This window comes from Echinops telfairi, unplaced genomic scaffold (assembly GCF_000313985.2).
Source record: "Echinops telfairi isolate 266 unplaced genomic scaffold, ASM31398v2 ScPeMD7_6080;HRSCAF=6971, whole genome shotgun sequence".
NCBI classification, from domain to species: Eukaryota; Metazoa; Chordata; class Mammalia; order Afrosoricida; family Tenrecidae; genus Echinops; species Echinops telfairi.
In genome coordinates this window covers 4,382,992-4,403,389 of record NW_022109980.1, presented here as the reverse complement: position 1 = coordinate 4,403,389, position 20,398 = coordinate 4,382,992, and the positions used below count along the sequence as shown (strand labels likewise).

The 20,398-nt window shown below is 42.4% G+C and overlaps 1 protein-coding gene across 2 annotated transcripts in view; it reads right to left on the bottom strand.

The window, feature by feature from the left end:
* SH2D1A (SH2 domain containing 1A) overlaps nt 1-19,408 on the bottom strand; it is a 28,939-nt gene extending 9,531 nt beyond the window's left edge. For both annotated transcript variants that reach the window (XM_004713059.2, XM_004713060.2), the window contains exons 1-2: nt 19,272-19,408; nt 3,606-3,669 (exon numbers count right to left, since the gene is read on the bottom strand). In XM_004713059.2, the coding sequence (XP_004713116.1) occupies nt 3,606-3,669; nt 19,272-19,408 (201 nt within the window). The remainder of the gene's footprint in view (nt 1-3,605; nt 3,670-19,271) is intronic.
* Nucleotides 19,409-20,398: the final 990 nt, after the last annotated feature.

Genomic DNA, 20,398 nt, shown 5'->3' with positions numbered 1-20,398 from the left:
CTTCATTTGGGTTTCAGTAATTCCTCTTGGTTACATTGTCCTTGATCAATCCCTACCAGGCCTCTTACACCCTCCTTGCCACTGATTTTAGATCACTTGTTTTTCCCTTGTCCCTGGGTGGGTTAACACCACTACCTTTCCCCCCACCTCTCCCTCTCCCATATCCCCCAGAACCATCATTCCCATTGCTTTCTCCTCCAGATTGTTTATCCAGCCTGTCTTATGTAGATAGAACTGCAGAGATAATAAGATAATAATATGCACAAAAAATAAGACAGAGCAAAACAAATCAACAAAATAACAACAACAGCAAACAAATACAAAAGCAAAGACTATAAATAGTTCAAGGTCTGTTTGTTGACCATTAGGAGTGTTTTCTGGTCGAGTCTGATGGTCACTGAACTTCTAACACATTGTTTCAGCTCTTAAAAATCTTGCTTTCTTCACATTGGGCCTCCACTCAAGTACTCCCTCATTGCAAGAATACTTTGTTCTATTAAATTGGCATGCTATGATGCACACCTTCCGACACAATCGCTGAAGACAAAGTGGATGCATAAGCAAATGTGGTGAAGAAAGCTGATGGTGCCCGGCTATCAAACGATATAGCATCTGGCTTGAAGATAAAGGCTTGAAGATAAACAAGGGACCATCTAGCTCAGAAGCAACAAAGCACACATGGAAGAAGCACACCAGCCTGCGTGACCACGAGGTGCCAAAGGGATCAGTTGTCAGGCATCAAAGAACAAAAGTCACGTCATTGTGTGCTCACCTCCCTGATATGATCGATCGCTGAACACAAATGGGCACATAAGCAAATATGATGAAGAAAGCTGATGGTGTCCGGCTATCAAACGATATAGCATCTGGGATCTTAAAGGCTTGAAGGTAAACAAGCGGCCATCTAGCTCAGAAGCAACAAAGCCTACATGGAAGAAGCACACCAGCCTGTGTGATCACAAAGTGTCGAATGGATCAGGTATCAGACATCATCAGAGCAAAAATTATATCATTGTGAATGAAGGGGGGAGTGCGGAGTGGAGACCCAAAGCCCATTTGTAGGCCACTGACATCCCCTTACAGAAAGGTCTCGGGGAGGAGACGAGCCAGTCAGGGTGCGGTGTAGCAATGATGAAACATACAACTTTCCTCTAGTTCCTAAATGGTTCTTCTCCCCCCACTATCATGATCCCAATTCTACCTTACAAATATGGCTACACCAGAGGATGTACACTGGTACAGATAGGAACTGGAAACATAGGGAATCCAGGGAGGATGATCCCTTCAGGATCAGTGGTATGAGTGGCGATACTGGGAATATGGAGGGAGGGTGGGTTGGAAAGGGGGAACCAACAATGATCTACATATAACCTCCTCCCTGGGGGATGGACAACAGAAAAGGGGGTGAAGGGAGAAGTCGGACAATGCAAGATATGACAAATTAATAATCTGTAAATTATCAAGGGTTCATGAGGGAGGGAGGAGCCGGGAGGGAGGGGAAAAACAAGGAGCTGATGCCAGGGGCTTGGGTGGAGAGCAGATGCTTTGAGAATGATGAGGGCAATGTATGTACAAATGTGCTTTACACAATTGTTGTTTGTTTGGATTGTGATAAGAGTTGTATGAGCCCCTAATAAAATGATTTTTAAAAATCTACCTTGCTTCATGAGGTGTGCATGGGATCAGGTACAAGCTATCAAAAGATCCAAAACAAACAATTATATCAACGTGAAATAGGGGAATTGGAGTGGAAACTCATAGCCCATCTGTAGAAAAGTGGCTCTCCCCCCACCGAAGGGTTATAAGAAAGGAACGATTCAACCAGGGTGCAGTATAGCACCGACAAAACACACATCATTCCTCTAGTTCCTGAATGCTTCCTCCCCCACCCCCCACTACCATGACCCAGTTCCACCTTACAAATCAGGCTAGACTGGAGTACACACCTTGGTACAGATAAGAGCTCAGGACACATGGAATTCAGGATAGATAATACCCTCAGGAACAATAGTGGGAGTACAATATCATGAGGGTAGGGGGATGGTGGGGTGGTATGTGGGATTATAAAGAGAGTTTTCCCCAGTTTAGTCTCCCCCAAAGACATGCCAAACATTAGAGGCTATTTGCCAGCATATGGTGGGAGGTCAGATCTTAGAGACATCCTCCCTGAAGGCAGTCAGTTGCCAGACTATTGTCTGGTTCCACCACAGGTAGGGCCCCTTCCCTGCTGTTAAGGACAATGGGCTACTTCTCCCTAAAGGTTTATAGTCATCAGTTTGGTCCCTACTGGTAATGGTTGCTATAGTAAGGTCACCAGATTTAAAGCGGGACACCATTGACCAGGGGGTGTGGGGTGTGGGGGGTGTTCTTCATTAAAGATTTGGGCTATGCGGACCAAATAGATCATTCCCTAGCTTGTTGTGCATTATTTCCAAAAAATCGAGACTTTTTTGAAACACCAAAAATCGGGACTGTCCCACCAAAAGTGGGATGTCTGGTCACCTTATTCTATGGTGAGCCAGAGAACAGGTCGAACCGGCTCAGTGACATCCAAAGTTAGGCTGCCATCCTGAATCTAGGAAGTGCCCTTCTTGTCACTTGTATACCCCCAATCCCTCCTCTTCCTATTGCATGTATATCCCTAGATTGTCCGCCTCTCATTGCTGTATAACCTATGCAAACCTGTGCAACCCCTTCCTGTGACGTGTGTCTTTACCTATAATTAGTGGGCTTGCACACCCTCCAAAGATATATAAGCCTGGGTTAGCAACAAAGATCCCTCTTGGCCTCTCGTAGGCTCCCTCTCGTCTCAATCCTCTCTCCCCTGTTCCCTTTCCCCTTGTCCTCCTTCCACTCCCCCTCTCTCCTGCCCTCAGGCCTCCCATCTCCACGTGAACCACCAAGCGGGGTTGATGTGAGCATACTACCATGAAATGTGTCTGATTCCATTGTTTCAGTCTCTCTTTTATCTCTCATGCTCTCTATGACCTTATTATAATCTTTATTAACCGTATAATTACGCCTATCGAACCTGCGATTAGTCGTGGGAGGCCGGCCATTTCCCCCACAGTGGGAGAGGAGGGGGAGAAAGGGGGATCCCATCACAGGGTTGGATATATAGCCCACCCCCCAGGGGGATGAGAAACAAAAATGTGGGTGAAGGGAGACAGCGGACAGTGTAAGACACAAAATAACAATAATAATATATAATCAATCAAGGATTCATGATGGTGGGAGGGTGGGGAAAGGAGGGGGAAAAGAGGAGCTGATACCAAGGGCTCAAGAAGAAAGAAAATGTTTTGGAAATGCTGAGGGAAACATATGTACAAGTGTGCTTAAAACCATTGAATGATGGATTATCTATCATAAGATTTGTAAGAGCCCCACTATAAAATGATTAATTTAAAAAAATCTTGCTTCCAGATTCAGATTACTCTATACCAAGGTGGACAGTCAGAACTGGAACCAAAATTCTCTCAAGACATCTCAATGATCTGATGGACATTCTAATGATTTACGATTTGATTATGCGTTTGTTAAACCAGCCAAAACTTCAAACACTTCCACGAGACCGTCAGAAGCAAACATAAATAAATGAGCAATACCTCAGCACTCCAAGAACCGGTTTCTGTCTGGGACACTCGATACGTATAAATGTAACCTTGAAACCTGCGAAAGAACAAACTTGATTACTGAGAAACTCCAAACGAACAACGACTGCTCTCCATTTGAGCTTGCCTTTTCAGAGTAAAGTTACTCATGCTGGGACACGGAACCATTGCATTCATATGGGGGAAAGCTGAGCATTTCTAACTTGCTGCAAACTGCCTAATCACAATTCCAAGTCTGCCTTTTTAAAATATATACTTCTAAGGACCTGATGTGCCTAGTTGACAGATTATTTGGACAGAAGAGAACTAGGGGCCTGTTGGAATTGGTAGAAACTGTGAATTAAATAGTTCTCACCAATTATCATCTTGTTAAATTTTTAAGCAAAGAAATTTATTGAAGGAATCTTACAACTGCAGCCGGGAAACCATTTGTGAAATTACAAATTTCTCCAAAGTACCGAAAATCAGAAGAGTGTTTAATGTAGGAGATGTTTTGAGAACTAGTAACTATTAGTCATACTTGAGTAACTATGGGGCCTGGGTTTAGAACCTCTGGTTTATAGACAACTCCTACCTAAGAACAGCCTGCCATCAATCCTCTCAAAAAACTCACTGACATCGAGTCGATATCGACCCTGCAGAACTGCCCCTGTGGGTTTCCAAGACTGTCACTGTCTACTCGAGTAGAAAGTCCAGTCTTTCCCCCACAGAGCTGCTAGTATCCAGCTGCTGACCCTGTGCACTGCAGCCCAACTCGTAACCACTGCACCACAGAGGCGCTGTTCTTTGAAGTAGAGATAGCAAAGTTGGAGAAGCAAGATCCCAAGACAGAAAGGGTCATCAAAATGTTTCGTACAGTTTACCAAGAACCCCAGATGCTATAAGACAATTTATTGGCGGGGGGGGGGGCACTGTACAAACCTCCCTTGATGCTTACTTAAAGAAATGGACTCCATTAGGAAATCCTCCAAGCCCACAGTAGAATCAAACCTGGAATCTCCAGCACCAGTCCGTCTTCTTCCACAGTAGTCAACTCTCCATCCTCTTCTCCTACATCATTCAATTACTATTTTTAAAAACTTTTTATTGTGCTCTAGGGGAAGGTTTAACGTGCAAGCCATCAGTTTTCCATTCAACAATTCATGCACATTTTGTTTCATCTCTCTCATTCATTGCCAGCCCCTCAATGTAACATCATTTATTCTTCTTCCTCCCTATTTTCCTGTTCCCAGTCCTCCTTCTTGCCTAACCCTCCTGAACTTCTGAACTATGCCCTTGGGTAAACACTACCCTTTGTATCACAAGTGGCTGATTATTTTAAGGTGCACATACTTCACTAGTATTATCGTCCCCCCTTATAGATATGTATATTGTTTGGCTAAAAATGGAGCCATGGGAGCAAGTTCTGTCCGGGAGCTGACGAACGACTATAGTGTCAGGAGAAATAACCTAAATTCTCATCATCAGAAGAATGGAAAAGGAAGCTTTGATATATACAAACAATGGAGTACTATGAAACATTATAGAATAACGATGAAACGTGGGAACAGCTCATAGCATAGAGGATCATGAAGGACATTATGTTGAGCCAAATTAGTCCATCACCAAAGGATAACTATTGCATGACAACACTATTGTAAAAATTCAAAAGTTCACACTAAAAGAAACATCCTTTGATCGTGATGGTACCAGGGGAAAGAGGCAAAGGAGGATAAGTCACCAGCTAAAGGGTAAATAGGTGTTCACTTGGGTGAAGAGAAAGACGGCACAGTAAGAGGGAATTTGGCAAAAATAATGGAGGCAGGGGAAGACACTGGGAGGAGCACAAGGACGAAAGGTAAATCCTATTACATAGCCAATCCTGCAATCACCTGGTCTCCAAGTAGATGCATGAACAGGCAAGGGAAGGAGACTTGGAGTATACCCACAAATATATGTTTGACAGAGGATTTTTGTATGCAGGTAATTGTATGCAGGTATGCAGGTACCTTTGCTGCAACTAAATCCATGAAGATGGTGCCACACATACATTGGGAAAAGTGAAGAAAACTTCTAAGAGATAGCCAAACATCTTGAGAAAATAAGTCACTGAGCCTACGAGCGTAGGACCATAGTCCGGGAGACACCAAAGTCAATGTCCATAACAGAGCCCACAAATACATTGGTGTACATCCTACTTTGGTGAGTAGTGACTGGGGTCTTGAAAGCTCGTGAAGGGCCACCTAACTTGAAACTATTGGTTTCTCCCCATCTGAAGGAAAGAAAAGTGATACAACTGGAAACACACATGGAAACATTTAGTGCAATTGACCAGTGGACCATGCAAACATCACTGTCCACATCCCTGAGACCAGAAGAATTTAGAGGGTGTCTGGCTATCACTACCAAATGCTCTGGAGGAAAAAAGGTGGAACACAAAATCATAAAAGAGGTCAGGCATATTAGTTGGGGAGTCATTGCCATTAAGCACATATAAAGCATTAATGTGAAAACAGCATTTCACTAGGTTAAGGGACTTAAAAATATTAACATATTAATGAAACAGCAACATAATGTTATTGTTTTAATACATAAAAGCCCTCGATCTCTCTTATAAGGTCTCTGTGAGTTGAAATTAACCTGAGAGAAGTGAGTTTATTGTAATATATAGAAATATAGTACTACTATGCATTAGTTTAAGGAGCCTAGGTGGCTAACATGAGCATTGAGCCACAAACAGCAAGGTTGGCGATTTGAACCCACCAGCTGCTCCATGGATGAAATATTTGCAGCCTAAGAAACCCTACAGAGGGTCAATATGAGTCAGAGTTGACTCATTGAAGTAGGTTTGGTTTTATATATTCATTTGCTTTATAATATATGGTTGTGGTATGCTGTCAAGTTGATCCCCATAGGACAAAGTAGAACTGTCTTATAAGTTTTCAGAGCCTGTAATCTGTATGCAAACAGACTCCAAGGCTTTTCTCATGTGAAACTGCTGGCAGGTTCAAACCATCAACCTTTTGGCATGTAATAATAATACACTATATGATATGATAGTAAAACCAAACTCAGTGCCATCAAGTCAATTCCAACCCATCGAGACCTTACAGGGCAAAATCTTTCCGGGAGTAATTTGAAATGAAATTGAGTAATTGAAGACAGCTTGTCATTTTCTGGAGTAATTATTCTCCACCATGACTGGGTGTCAATGTCTGCTTATCACTTATTTGTATAATTTGTTTCTACTACACCAAGAGTCTTACACACATTATCTCTTTTGAACTGCACATCAATTTATATTGTGGGATTCATTTTACAGATGATGAAACTGATATTTTGAGAAGTCACCAAAGCCACACTAAAGGACATGTAGCCAAATGGGGATTGAAGTCAGGCCCACTTGACTCCAGAGGCCCAACTCTCGATCCTCACACTGTAATATGTATATAGAACTTATTATATTGTACTACTATGATTGTTGCTATTTTGTTAGGTGTCATTGAGTCAGCTCTAACTCACACCAGCCCTATGCATAACAGAAGCAAGCACTGCCCAGTCCAGTGCCCGCCTCTCTAAAGTCGATATTTGGTAACACAATTTTCCCAGCAAACTTTAATGTCACAGCGAAGTGATCTTTATAGGGAATTATTTCCAAGTATGAATCTGAACTGAATCAGTAAGCTTTTATTTAATACATTTTTTCAGACTGTTATTCTGCAGCACAAGTTTCAGTCAATATTAGATCTTTGATTAGGACCTCCAAGCACCCACCTCTGGTTAAAATAAATGTGTTTAAATTTGTAAGAACATACGGTGCTAAAGCCTTTCAAACAGAGGGTCATGCCTGAATAATAGACCACATTTGCTAGTAATCCTCTTTAGAACTACAAGTCTTTAAATAGGTGAGTTAAATCCCTGTAGCTTTAATCAATATTCATCGATACTGATTACCTACAGGGCAAGAAAATCCTTCTAAAACACTCTAAATGGTTTCATTTGACTTGTGACACAAGACAAAAGGCCACTTAATTGCTGATAATGTCATATGAAGTGTTTTATTTTGTGTAGGTTTTGTCGTTAAGTTTTAGATTTTACATGAAATAGTTTGAGATGTTCCTACACCTAACATACTGAATAAATATAAAATGCTACAGTGTTAATCCTTTTTTTTTTTTTTTTAGCAATTGAAATCTACCTCGGAGCCCCCTGATTTCAGTAAGTACTCTACAGGGAACAAGGCAAGAGCCTTGAGTTCTATTTTTCACCATGGGAACTTGAAACTTAGGGCTTTAAGTGATTTTCTTAAAGCCATGCAGCAAAATGGAGATAGAAGCAGGGAAAAAGAATTGACCCTTAAGTTTCATTTTCTCTCTGGGAAGCGATTAAGGGCAATAATTCTGTAACATTAAGGGTAACGTGAAAGTGCATTATTTAAAATCTCAGCAACAATGGTAAGCAGCCAGTTTTTCACTTTCTAAAGCAGCAGGTCTCTAAAAAATACAATGACTCTATCTTTTTACTATAAGTCAGGCTCAGTTAGTCAAAATAAGTGGTTCTGTTTTGGAAGGAAAAAAAACTTGCCTAACGAATCTGATCTTATCTTGCTTTCAGTTAAGCAGCAGGAACCAGAGTACCACTTCAAAAGTTCTTACCTTCTTCAGGCTCTGAACAACCTGATGCCAATGATATACACACTCCTTGTGATTAAACTCATCTAATAGTAACGAGTTCCTACCCTCCTCATCTTCTCAAACTTCTGAATGAACAAAATGGCTTCATTCCCACAAATAGCCAACAGTTCATCTGTCTCCCTTTCAAATCACTGAAGTGCTAACGTGCTGACCGAGCACCTAGAGTCAACCCTCAGAAGTTGGTCAAAAGTGGAAGAGATCTGAAACCGTGCAACTCAAATTTCAGTCTCCCGGCCAGCAGCCTCAGCAGCCGCAGCATCTGGGCGCTTGGTAGACATGTGGAAACTCAGGCCCAACTCAAGAACTACTGAATCAGAACCCGCATTTTGAACCAGACCTTCTCTGAAGTTTATGTTCATCCAAATCTTAGATTTTCATCACGAAATGCTTCCAGTCTTTTTCACTTTCAGCAAGCGAGGTAGTATCATCTGCGTGTCACAGGTTGGTTTAGGCAATGAATGTGGCACCATTTCTCTTCGATTTGTCTTTCATGACAGGGACCATCTAACTGATTCAAACGGACCAATACGAGTCCATTTCAGCTCAGTGTTGTTGTTAGGGGCCATCAAGTTGGCCCCGAGTGAGAGCGATCCTCTGCACATCAGAAGTGAACACTGCATGGTCCAGCTCACTAGTACTTAGCATATCAATCTTTATGCTTTCCGTTTCATTTTTGAAGACTTCCCTAGATTTACTTAGATTCGCACTCCATTCATTCCCCATACCAATTATTGATGAAAGTTTGCAGCTGTTTCTTCTTTTATTGTATTAAGAGAACATTTTATTGGGGACTTTTTCAACTCTTGTTATAATCCATACATCGATTGTATCAGGCGAATTTGTACATATGAGCCCTTGGTATCAGCTCCTCTTTTTTTCCTCTCCCTCCCCCTCTATCCTCATAACCCCTTGATAGATTAAAAATTTTATTATTTTCATATCTCACACCGACCACTGTCTCCCTTCCCCCATGTTTTCTGTTGCTCTTTTCCATGGAGAGGGGTGTTACGGTTATGCGCCAATCATTATGATCGGTTCCCCCTTTCTCCCTTCATCTCCCCCCCTTCCCCCTTCCCCCTACTCTTTTGGTATCGCTGTTCGCACTCCTGTTCCTGGATTCCAAGTGTTGTGAGCCCCCATAGTGTGTTGTGAGCCCCCATTTCTTATCTATACCTGTGTACACGATCTGATCTAGTCTGAATTGAGAAGCAGCACTGGGGTCATAGTAGTGGAGGGTGAGGAAGCCTCAAGGAAACCAGAGGAATATTGTGTGTTTCATCAATGCTTTACTGCACCCTGGTTGACTAATCCCTTCCCTGTGGCCCCTCTGTGGGGGGATTGTTCCATTGTCTACAGAAGGGCTTTGGATCTCTGCTCCAGCCCTCTCATTTTCAACAATATGTTTTTGTTTGTTTTTTATTATGTGTCTTTCAATGCCTATTACCTAGTCACCATGACTCCTCATGATCGCTCTGGCAGTGTACTTCTTCCACGTGGACTTGTTTCTCTGCTGAATGGCAGCTTGTTTAACTTCAAGCCTTTAAGACCCCAGATGCTATATCTTTTAATAGCCATGCACCATCTGCCTTCTCCACCATATTTGCTTATGCACCCATTTTGTCTTCAGCAATTGTGTTTGGAGGGTGAACATCTCAGACTGCTGATTCGTTAGAACAATGTGTTCAATGGATAGAGGTATAAACATAGCGGTGTACATATGTAAATAGATTAATCCACAAAAATAGAGGTACTGGCCTATGTACATATATTTATAATGGCAATACTCTGAGGTAGTATATGGACTTGTTTCTTCTTATTTTGAGGTGCACCACATTCACACATGAAGGCCCCAAAAGTTTTACTGCACACACATTGTGTAGATCGGCTCTACTTGAAGGAAGCAGCTCTTCCCCCGTCTTCGTATTTTGAGTGCCTTCTAACCTGAGGAGCTCAACTTCTGGCACGGTCTCTGACAATGAGCTGCTACTATTCATGAGGTTTGCACTGATTATTCCTTTGAAGTCTATTTGTAGGTCCTGTCTCCTAGTATGTATTAATCTGGAAGCTCCTCTGGAGCCTATTCACGATGGGTGACCCTGCTGATATTTAAAGTACTGGTGGCATAGCTTCCAACATCACAGCAACATGCAAGTCACTACACTACGACAAACTGACAAATGGGGAAATTAATCTAAACACCCCTAAGTAAGGAATTATTACTCATAGTAAGGGAATAGTACCAGAGAAACAGCACAAAAGTATAGCAGAAAACAAAGACACTAGGCCCCTATATTTTCAACACTTTTAAAGTACATGGAGTATGATGACAGAAAATTGTTACATCCTCTTTAGGCTGTTCTTTTGACTCTGACTCCCTCATTTAATATGAAAAACCTGTTTCTACTTCTTTCCCCATTGATACCTTTGTAGAACTTGTTGATAAGCCTGGTATTCAAAGTTTCTCATGAAAAAAAGGGAACTAAATTATAGACCAATAACAGTAGAGTTTTTTCTTTTTCTTATTGCCATGAATTGATTTTCTTCACTAATATTTTGCTGGCTATAATGCGTGTGTTGAGTAGTTCATAGCAATATTAGAATGTATCTTTATTTTACCAAAGCTTCCCCCAGCCTTTTCTTTTTGTTTTTTAGGTTCTACTTAAAAATTGGCACAAAAAAAAAAGCAACCTGGCTTATTTTCTCATTGGGTCAGTTTGGGGAACAGATCTCAGTTTGGAAGAGAGGAAACCACATCAATCTCTATTTAATACCACTTCAAGGATTAACCAAAAGGTGTAACTAGATCTGTGTCTTTTATGACACTGCAAATAAAGCTAGCTAGTACTCATCTCGTCCATGTCTATATAAACGAATGCTTTGAGCAAAATGTAAGGCATGATGATAGCGGGATGATTTTGTTAACAAATAACAAAGAAACATAACCTCCCCTTCCCCTGAATTGCCTCATAACATTTTATGTACCCTGGGTTACATGTTGGGCAGCTAACTGCAAAGTCAGCCATTCAAACCCCCTGTCACTCTGCAGGAGAAAGATGAGCTTTTCTACTCCTATAGCAAGTGATAATCTTAGAAACCTACAAGCACAAGTCTACCCTATCCTAAAGGGTAGCTATGAGGCAGAATTGACTCGATGGCAGTGAATTGAGTGAGAATGGTGGTCTAAGAATATGCCTGGGTGGCACAGTGGTTGATATCAATTACTGACACATGTGTTGGTGGTTCTACCCTACCAGTGACAAGGTGGACCATTTGCTTCCATCAAGATTACATGCATGAACACCCTCTGTAGCACAGTGCTACTCTGTAGCAGAATGGAGCCTTCACGAGTCAGAATCCAATCAATGGCTTTCTTTGGATTTTGGATGATGATCTAACTTTGAATAGCAGTTATTGCTCTGTCTTTCAGAATCCTCGTGGCATCCCTATGAGGTAAGCACTATTATTGTCATCATCCTCATTTTACAGATAAGGTAATGGAGGCACTGAAAGGTGAAGTCCTTTGCCCAAGGTCTAATAGCTAAGTAAGTGGTATTTCTGGGATACGCAGGAGAGGGTTTTGCCTGCAAAGTTGGAGCTCTTAACCACCAGTCTCTACTGCCTCTCTCCTATATTAGCTTCTAACACTATAGACTCCTAGAGGGAATGTATGAATGAAATAAAGAGAGGGCTTGAAGAGAACCCAGAAGGGGTCAGCTCAGACCCCCTTTGCTTAAGCTACATGACATCTTGCCATGTCAATCCTATATTGTCAACGGTGATTTTATATGGCAAATGTAATTCTAGGCCGGTCTTCATGTTCATTCTAACATTAATGGATTGTATTCACAAAATGCAAAATAAATTTTGTGGCCTACATTATCATGAAACTAAATGTGTCACCAGTACATATCCAATTGTACTCAAAATCTAAATGTAAATCGTTTTACTTCCTGGTTTTCGTGAGTGTGTTGCCACATGATTTCCCTCTATTATACCTGATTCGCTGGAATTTTCTTTTTTTTTTTGTATATTTCTTCTCTTTTTATTTTTATTTATTTTTCTTTTTTAACATTTTATTAGGGGCTCATACAACTGTTATCCCAATCCACACACACATCAATTGTGTAAAGCGCATTTGTACATCGTTTCTCAAAACATTTTCTCTCCACTTAAACCCCCGACATTAGGTCCTCATTTTTCCCCTCCCCCCGCTCCCCCCTCCCGCATGAGCCCTTGATAGTTTATAAATGGGTATTTTGTCATATCTTGCCCTGTCCGACGTCTCCCTTCATCCACATTTTGGTTGTCTGTCCCCCAGGGAGGAGGTCACACACAGTTCCATGTAATCGGTTCCCTCTTTTGTCCCTGTCTCCCACATTCCTCCAGTACATTTTATGTATTCCTTGGAATCCCTGTAAATCTTAAAGAACAAATAGAAATAATTCTTTTATCTAAAGACGTATATGTCAAGTGACTTCATCAGGTGTCCTTGAGGCTAAAAAACATAATAGCATTTGTTCTTCCAATAGAACACCAGAAAAGTAGAAAATAAAATCATTTATGAACAAAAGGATGACAAGCACAGAAATGAACTATGTCTTCATAGTAAGCATTTGACATTTGCTTTCCTCTTTTCATCGTCAAATGAACCCAGCAGGCATTCAGCCTTTCCCTAATGGCTTTCTATGTTGAATATGAGAGAGCAAGCAATGTGAGAGCAGGTAGGTAAAGAAATGATATACCTGGAATACCAAAGCAAAAAAGAGAAAAGGGGGAAACCATGGCATTCATAAGAACATTCAGTGTACTGGATAAATGCAAGGAACCTACTAATGGAATCAGTAGTTTTGTTAGGCAACAGAAAATATAATGGAAAAAGAGTTCATTTATAATATAAACCAATGGGGGAGGATCATGCACACATTTACTAGAAATAAACTTAACACGATATGTGCAGGACCCACAGGAGAAAGTACGCAATTATGCTGATGAATGCAAGAGTAAATGAACGAAAACTAAGAGGGAGCTGTGTTTTTGTCATCATAATTATCAAAAACTATGTTTTTGATGGGAAGACCAAATTCTTTAAAGCATAACGGTTCTTACTTAATGTATTAATTAGTTTAGTGCAATTCCAAAGGGATTTTTTTTTTACCTTACAAAATGATTTTAGAGTTCATGTCAAAGTACCAATAGGCAAAAATAACTACCGGTAATAATTTTTCATTGTATTCAAAGAAAATAACACGTAGGACTCGAAGTACAAGAACAAATGGACCAATGGGTCAAATAGATAGTCTGGAGAAAAGAATTGCTATGTGTAAGAGTTTTCTACATGGGGACATAAACTCAAAAAGCAATAGCAAATGAAAGTTCTATTTTTTTAATCATGTTGTAACAATTGTGAACTACCTGAAGGCAAAATCAACTTAGATCTTTCTTCACATCTAAATAATATCCCAGGTGGAATTTAAGAGTTAAATATGAACTAGCTGAGCCACACTTTTTAGAGACAATCTAAAATGCAGTTTTATGGCATCTCTGGGGGAGGAGTGACTTTCTAAGCTAGGAAGCAAAATGAGGGACAGAGTTGAGTACTGAGGCTGACAATTTTTACTTTTGTATATCAGATAATAATAATAATGAAACAGTAACACTGAACACTCACCTGAGGGGAAAACCTGCAACAAACACAACAGATCAATCAAGGGTTAATGCATACAACCTCAAACTATGTTAAGAAAAGCCATATGAGCCCCCAATAAAGTGATTTTTTACAGTCAAAAAAAAAAGAAAAGCAGTATGATCCGAGTGGCCAAAATGGGCAGAGTGTACAAAGAACTAGTTCATGGCCAAGGAAACTCAACAACTGAATAACCACATAAAAGACATTCAATCACTAAGCAGAACAATGCAAAATAAAGCACAAGAGACCGTATTTCAAGGAACATTGGTCTTTGGCAAGCGTACCCATTGCTAGCGATGGATAGTGTGGTGAAGCACACTCGTCTGCATTATTGATGAGCATGTAAATTAAAATGACCATTTAGGGAAAAATAATTGGTGCTCATATATACAGCAACGATTCTAAGCTGTCCATGTTTTCTGACCTCAAAAGGGGGGTTGGGGAGCATAGCCGGAAAAGAGGTGCTAATTTGATGAAGGAGAAGATGATATCCTACAAAAGAACTGATATGAACGAAAAAGAGGAGGAGACAGGGCAAGCTATTGGGAAGATTGATAAGTAGTTAAAGTTGTTGAATACAAAACTAATGATCTGACATATAACCCCCACCTAATTCACAAGAAAAAAGTTAAAGAAAGAAAATGACCTGGTGGAAATGGGGAGCTAATAACCATGAATGCACGAAAGAAGAAGCTGTTCTAAAATTGACTGTAGTGATGGCTGTACAACTCTTCTTAATGAGATTGAACTATTGAATTGTATGATATGTGAATTATGGGCCAATAAAATTGTTCAAAAGGAAAACTACAACAACATTAAGCACTACATGGGCAAAGGGAAAATTTTTCTTGGAGTCACAATAATTATTTTTAAAGTTCAGATTTGGAAATCATGACCAAAAAAATCATAAACATAAATACAAGTTAAACTTCATACAGTGAAATATGGATCATGAAAGAATATATATATCAATAAAAATTATGTCATCCACATATCTAAAGCTAAGGCTACTAACCACAAGATCAGTAGTTCAAACCCACCAGCTGCTCCATGGGAAAAAGAGGAGGCGTTCTGCTGCTGTGACGATTTACAGCCTCAGGAAGCCCAGAAGGGACAATTTGCAAAAAGACTTATTATGAAATATTCTAGATATATGTAGAAAAATTAATTGCATGAGAAACTTGAAGGCAAGCAATCCTATAACTAGAAATGCATTTCGGTTTTCTAAAACTGAGCTGAAGCAAACTTTGAAAGGCCCTATCTAAAGGGTTCACCCCCTAGGACGAGAGGCAAGCACAGTTTGAAAGATGGAACCCTGGCAGGGCAAAGGTGAAGTGCTCGGCTGCTTGTAGAAAGATTGGCTCCTCTGGGGAAAGATCTGGCAATTTGCTCCTGTACAGATGACAGCTTAGAACACCCTCAGGGACAGTTAGACTCTGACACATGGGGTCTGAGTTAGTTAATTGTGCCAGCCTGGCCAATAATCACATGTGGGGCTAATTGAAAGGCAGAGGGATAAATGGGTGGTGAGCCTCGCCTTTCTAGTTCTCGGGTCTCTTGTTTTGTGATGGTTGCACGGGGTGCAGCTACCTTAGCAGTTCCCTGCTTCAGCTTGCAAGAATGACTTCCTACAAGACATCCCCAAGGAGAAGCTACATGGACCTATCCCGATGCAGCCCTGGGTGCTGGAGCAGCCGTGTGGAGGAGACCCCTGCTAGTGCTGAGATGCTTGTTCGGTCACTGACTCAGCTTTCCTCCGGCATCATTGCCTCTGTTTTGTGAGGTGGAGGACTTTGTGGACTGGTCTTGGGTTAATGGGTTAATGTTGGACTTGTGGGCTTGGGCAGCATTGGGTTGGGATGTTTTCGTGATGCACATTTTCTTTACATAAAACTCTCTCTTATACATGAGTTGCTGTGGATTTGCTTCTCCAAAGTACCCAGACTAATACAGGGTCACTAGGAGTAGGAATGGATTCAACTACACCAAGCATATATTTGAAAAGGTATACGCAATCAAAAGACAGAAACTCAAGCGCCACAAACTCTTCTTAGATAACAAGAATGAACAAAACATTGAATGAGAAACCATTCAGAGTGAATCCTACAGTGAATGTTTGTGAACTATTTCTGGTTGCACATGTATTGGACATTTTTTAATTTCAGCAACACATCTTTGTTATACCACACAAAAAAAAACGATTCCAAAACCCACAAGGTAGAATATAAAATAAGGGATAGAAGGGAGAAGATACTAGGATCAAAAGAGGGGAGAAAGTCTGGTAAAAGGCAATGTGCCTTTGTGTTGAATGGGACCCTGGGGGTGCAGCGGGTTAATCATTGGGCTGCTGACCAAAAGCTAGTTTAAGGTCATCAACTGATCTTCAGGGGGAAGATGAAGACTTCTGCTCCCATAAAACTTTACAACCTAGGAAACCAGAGGAGATGATTCCTCTCTGTCTTCTGGGACAGACAGCAACTCAGTGGCAGCAGGTTTGGTTTGAGTTTATCCCTGCATCTCAGCCAACCCAAAACCAAACTCACTGCCTTGGAGGCAATGTCAACTCAGAGCGACCGTACAGGACAGAGTAGATACTGTCACTGTTTGCAGGAGTAGAAAACCTCATCTTTCTCCCATGCATTGCATCAGAGCCTGGCAATTTGACTAGGAGTCCCAAAAGATTTGGAGGCTCCTGTGTACTAATTCAAAGACACGCTTGAGAGACTCTCAAATTGCCTACCAACTGCGTTTTCTGGAAAACTAAGAGTCATTTACAAAATGCATTTATCCAAGACTCAATTTCAGTGAAAATAAATGTTTGAGAAATTCCCACTTGCCTAAGTTAATTCCTTATGCGGTCCTGGCCTACATGGCAAGCGGTTAACATTCCATGCATTGTTTCCACATTACTATCCTTTGTTTAGGAATATGGAAACTGAGACCCAGAGAAGTTGAATGACTTCCTTAAGGCTGGACTTTTGATATCAATCCTAAGCTCTTTGTAGTAAAGAAGAGGATTCGTCTTACTAATTCATTAATTCACTGAAAAAGATGTACTGGGTACCAACTGTATGCTAGGCGGTGTTCCTGGTGCTGAATACAAACAGCCATGCATGCCCATTCCCTATGTAGGTTACATTTCAGCAGGGGTCCCAGCCCAGAATAAGCAAATGAAGGAATGGAAGAGTGCATTGAGCTCCTTGAAGACAAATTGACAGCGTAGCAGAAACTGAGAGAGGACACTCACTTTAGACAGGGTCATCAAAGAGATCTTCCCTGAGGAATAAGAATAACATATATTTGGGACGGAAGGCTCAACAAGCACAAAGACCCTATGAGGGGAGCATGAGAAAGGCCCATGAGAAACAGCAAAGTGGTCAACAGGGTTGAAACCGTAGGTGAGTTCTGCCACATACTGTGCCCCTGTTCTCCCTCCCCTCCCCAGGCTTCTTCTGTACCTACTTTGTTTCTTCTGTACCTAGCTTTTCCACCTCAGCAATGGGCCCAAATGTAATCACTAGGAGGAAGCACACAACCACAAAGTCTTTCAATCTGATATACATAGGACCGCTATGAGTTGGAACTGATTCAATGGTACCTATCCACCACAACAGGTGTAGGCCCATCATCCCCTTTGTCAGCTTTTTGTCAAGTAGCTCCTTTCAACTCCCACTCACTCTTGCACCTCCAGGTGATAAGAAAAGACACCGGTTCCCTTTCATTGGCCTTTCATAGTTTCTGTGTGGAGAAGACAATAATATAGGCCAACCATGAAGATCTGAGCCCAAGAAGTTGAATAGCTTGCAAAATCTGCATGAAAGTTGCTTTAGCTTGGCCAGAACTCAGCAGGCATTCTGATGCACCTAGAAGTTTCAGAAGCACAGATTGGCCATTTTCAAAAGCCAGCATACGAAGGAAAGTCCTCTACCTCCACCCATCATCTAATCTTCCTTCACTGTCAGGAGGTACGTCAAAACTCGTCCATTTCCCTCATTGTGTCTTTGCCTAGGAACTCTTATGCAGGGCTGGTGTGCTTGTGGGTGCTGTTACTCTGCTTCCACAAGGTGTTGGGCTAGGCTCTTCTCTAGAAAAGCATCCCCAAGAGTACTAACAGAAAGCCAGTCCCAAAAGAGAAGAAGGTTCCATTAGCATGCACGTATTGGACAAGGATTATGTGCCGAGTCCGGGGCGGAACTTTTATGTGCATTAGAGCATTCATTTAAGGGAGGAAGACGAGGCTCTTTTACTCCCACAAAGAATTACAGCCTCGAAAACTCACAGAGAACCGTTCTACCCACTGTGTCCTGTAGAGTCACTGGGAGTCAGCATTGACTTGATGGCAGTGGGATAAGGACATTTAACCCTCACCATCCTGTAGTTATAGTATAACCACTTTAGGGATGCAAAAGCAGAGGGGCCAAGAGCTTAACTTGCCAGAGGTCCTAAGCCCTGCTTCTGACTAGCAACAGGCTCAGATCTCGGATCTGCCTGACTCTGGAGCCCGGGAACATTGATGAAAGAGCATCTGATTCAAAATGAGAATTTAGCCTGAGACAGCCGTGGCCACAGGCAAGAGTGAATCATAAGAAGGGTGTTTCCCTCTGCCTTTTCTTACTATTGTCAGTTCTGGCTCCGCCACCCCACCCCACCTACACAAAGGATCCTTTCTGAAACCCCCAGACCCTACACAGCTCCTCTGAAGATAGTTAAAGGAGCAGATTCAGGCAGGCAGTGCTGTTCACAGCCACCACTTCAGAGCCATCCTGACCTAAGTGGCTTTGTATTCTCCTGGCCATGGACTCAAGTCCTGAGCCTTCCTCCTCTCCGTGAATTCCATGGTCTTCCTTTGCAATGGCCTCTTTAGAAAGGTTGAAGGGTGGCCTTGCCTTTTCTCAGGAGCTGGTGGCCCCAAATCTGGTCAGTCCATCATCCCGGGGATCCACCTTGCTGATCTCCACTAGAGGACAAATCTGAAACCAGGAGCCTGGCCCTGCTTCCCCACCCAAAAGGACATGTTCTGCCAGGGACCCCAAAGAAGATGCTGGTTCCTCCTGGAGCACAGCAAACTCAAGACATCAGTCCCCAGCCCCAGGCCCAAAAGTGGTTCACCACAGCCCTGGCATGGACCAGAAGAAGCTCTCAGAACCACTGAGCAAGTAGAGAAGGTGACCTCTGGGAACTCTGGTCACTTCTGCTCTCCATGACTGCTCTCCATACCTGAAGCCACAGCCTATGCAGGTGCCAGGTCTGGCACTAGCTGAGCGCTGCAGGCCTGGCCCTGGGCCATGGTGGCATACTCACAGCACACACAGGCAGTAGGCACCCGGGATGGTCTCGCTGTCCCTCAGCAAATAGCTGCCGTCCAGACCCGTGGCCAGCAGGAGCCTTTCCCCGGTCTCGCGGCTGATTTTGCCATGATACACGGCCACTGCCTCCATGGCCTGGCAGACTCTGATCCGGCTGTGAAGGAAGAAGGCAGAAAGGAGACAGCACCGTTGTTTCAGCCCAGCCACCTGACTCCCAGTTCAGTCAGATGTTAGAAAAGAGACAGAAGCACTAGAACAACAGGATGTTGGCGACTTGCCCAAAAACCTCCTTTTCACACTTCAATAAAGAGCAACTCAGCAGTTCAGTTTCTAGGTTGTCGCCACCAGGTTCCCCGCTCTTCTGTTCCCCATACCCTAATTATATGGAGAGGGGAGAAAGTTGGAAAAAAGTCCTGGCATGATTTGGAGTGCGGTACCAACACGGACTCTGACACAGACAGGAAAAAGAAAAACAACCCCCCCCATCCCAACCCTTACCTCTGCTTCTGTTCTTGCTATTTTCTCAGGGGCCACCAGGGATGACTCAGCTTAACCAGCCTCCAAAGGAGAGGAGGCAAATTGTCTGTGGACTTAGGTGGCCAGTAACACACTGACAGAGAATGGAAAGCCCAGAAGCTCTGAGATCCAAACACCAAAATGATGAGTATCAGCAAGTCATCACTACTGAGCAAGGCCACGAGGCTCCTACACAGTGAGAGGTAGGAGGTGAACAGCAGGCATCCTATAAGCTCTCGTTCTTCCTCCTCTTCCCTCATGCAGCCGTCTTGAACAATCTTACCCACTGCCCACATCCAGTGCCGTCAGGTGATTCCAACTCATAGCGACCCAATGTAGGATTTCTGGAACTGTACATCTTTCTGGAAGCAGACATCCCCTTCTTTCTCCTGCAGAGCAGCTGGTGGGGTTAAACTGCAGAGCTTGGGTTTAGCAGCCCGAAGCTTACCCCACATCACCACCAGGGCTCTGGGACCAATCTTAGTTCTGAGCAAAGATTAATTTTTTCCTATCATCTTGCCCAAGATTCCAAAATGCTGGCTCAGGTACAAAAATCATCATCTATGTCCAAAGATGTTCCAGATTTATCTACTTGATGGACCGTGG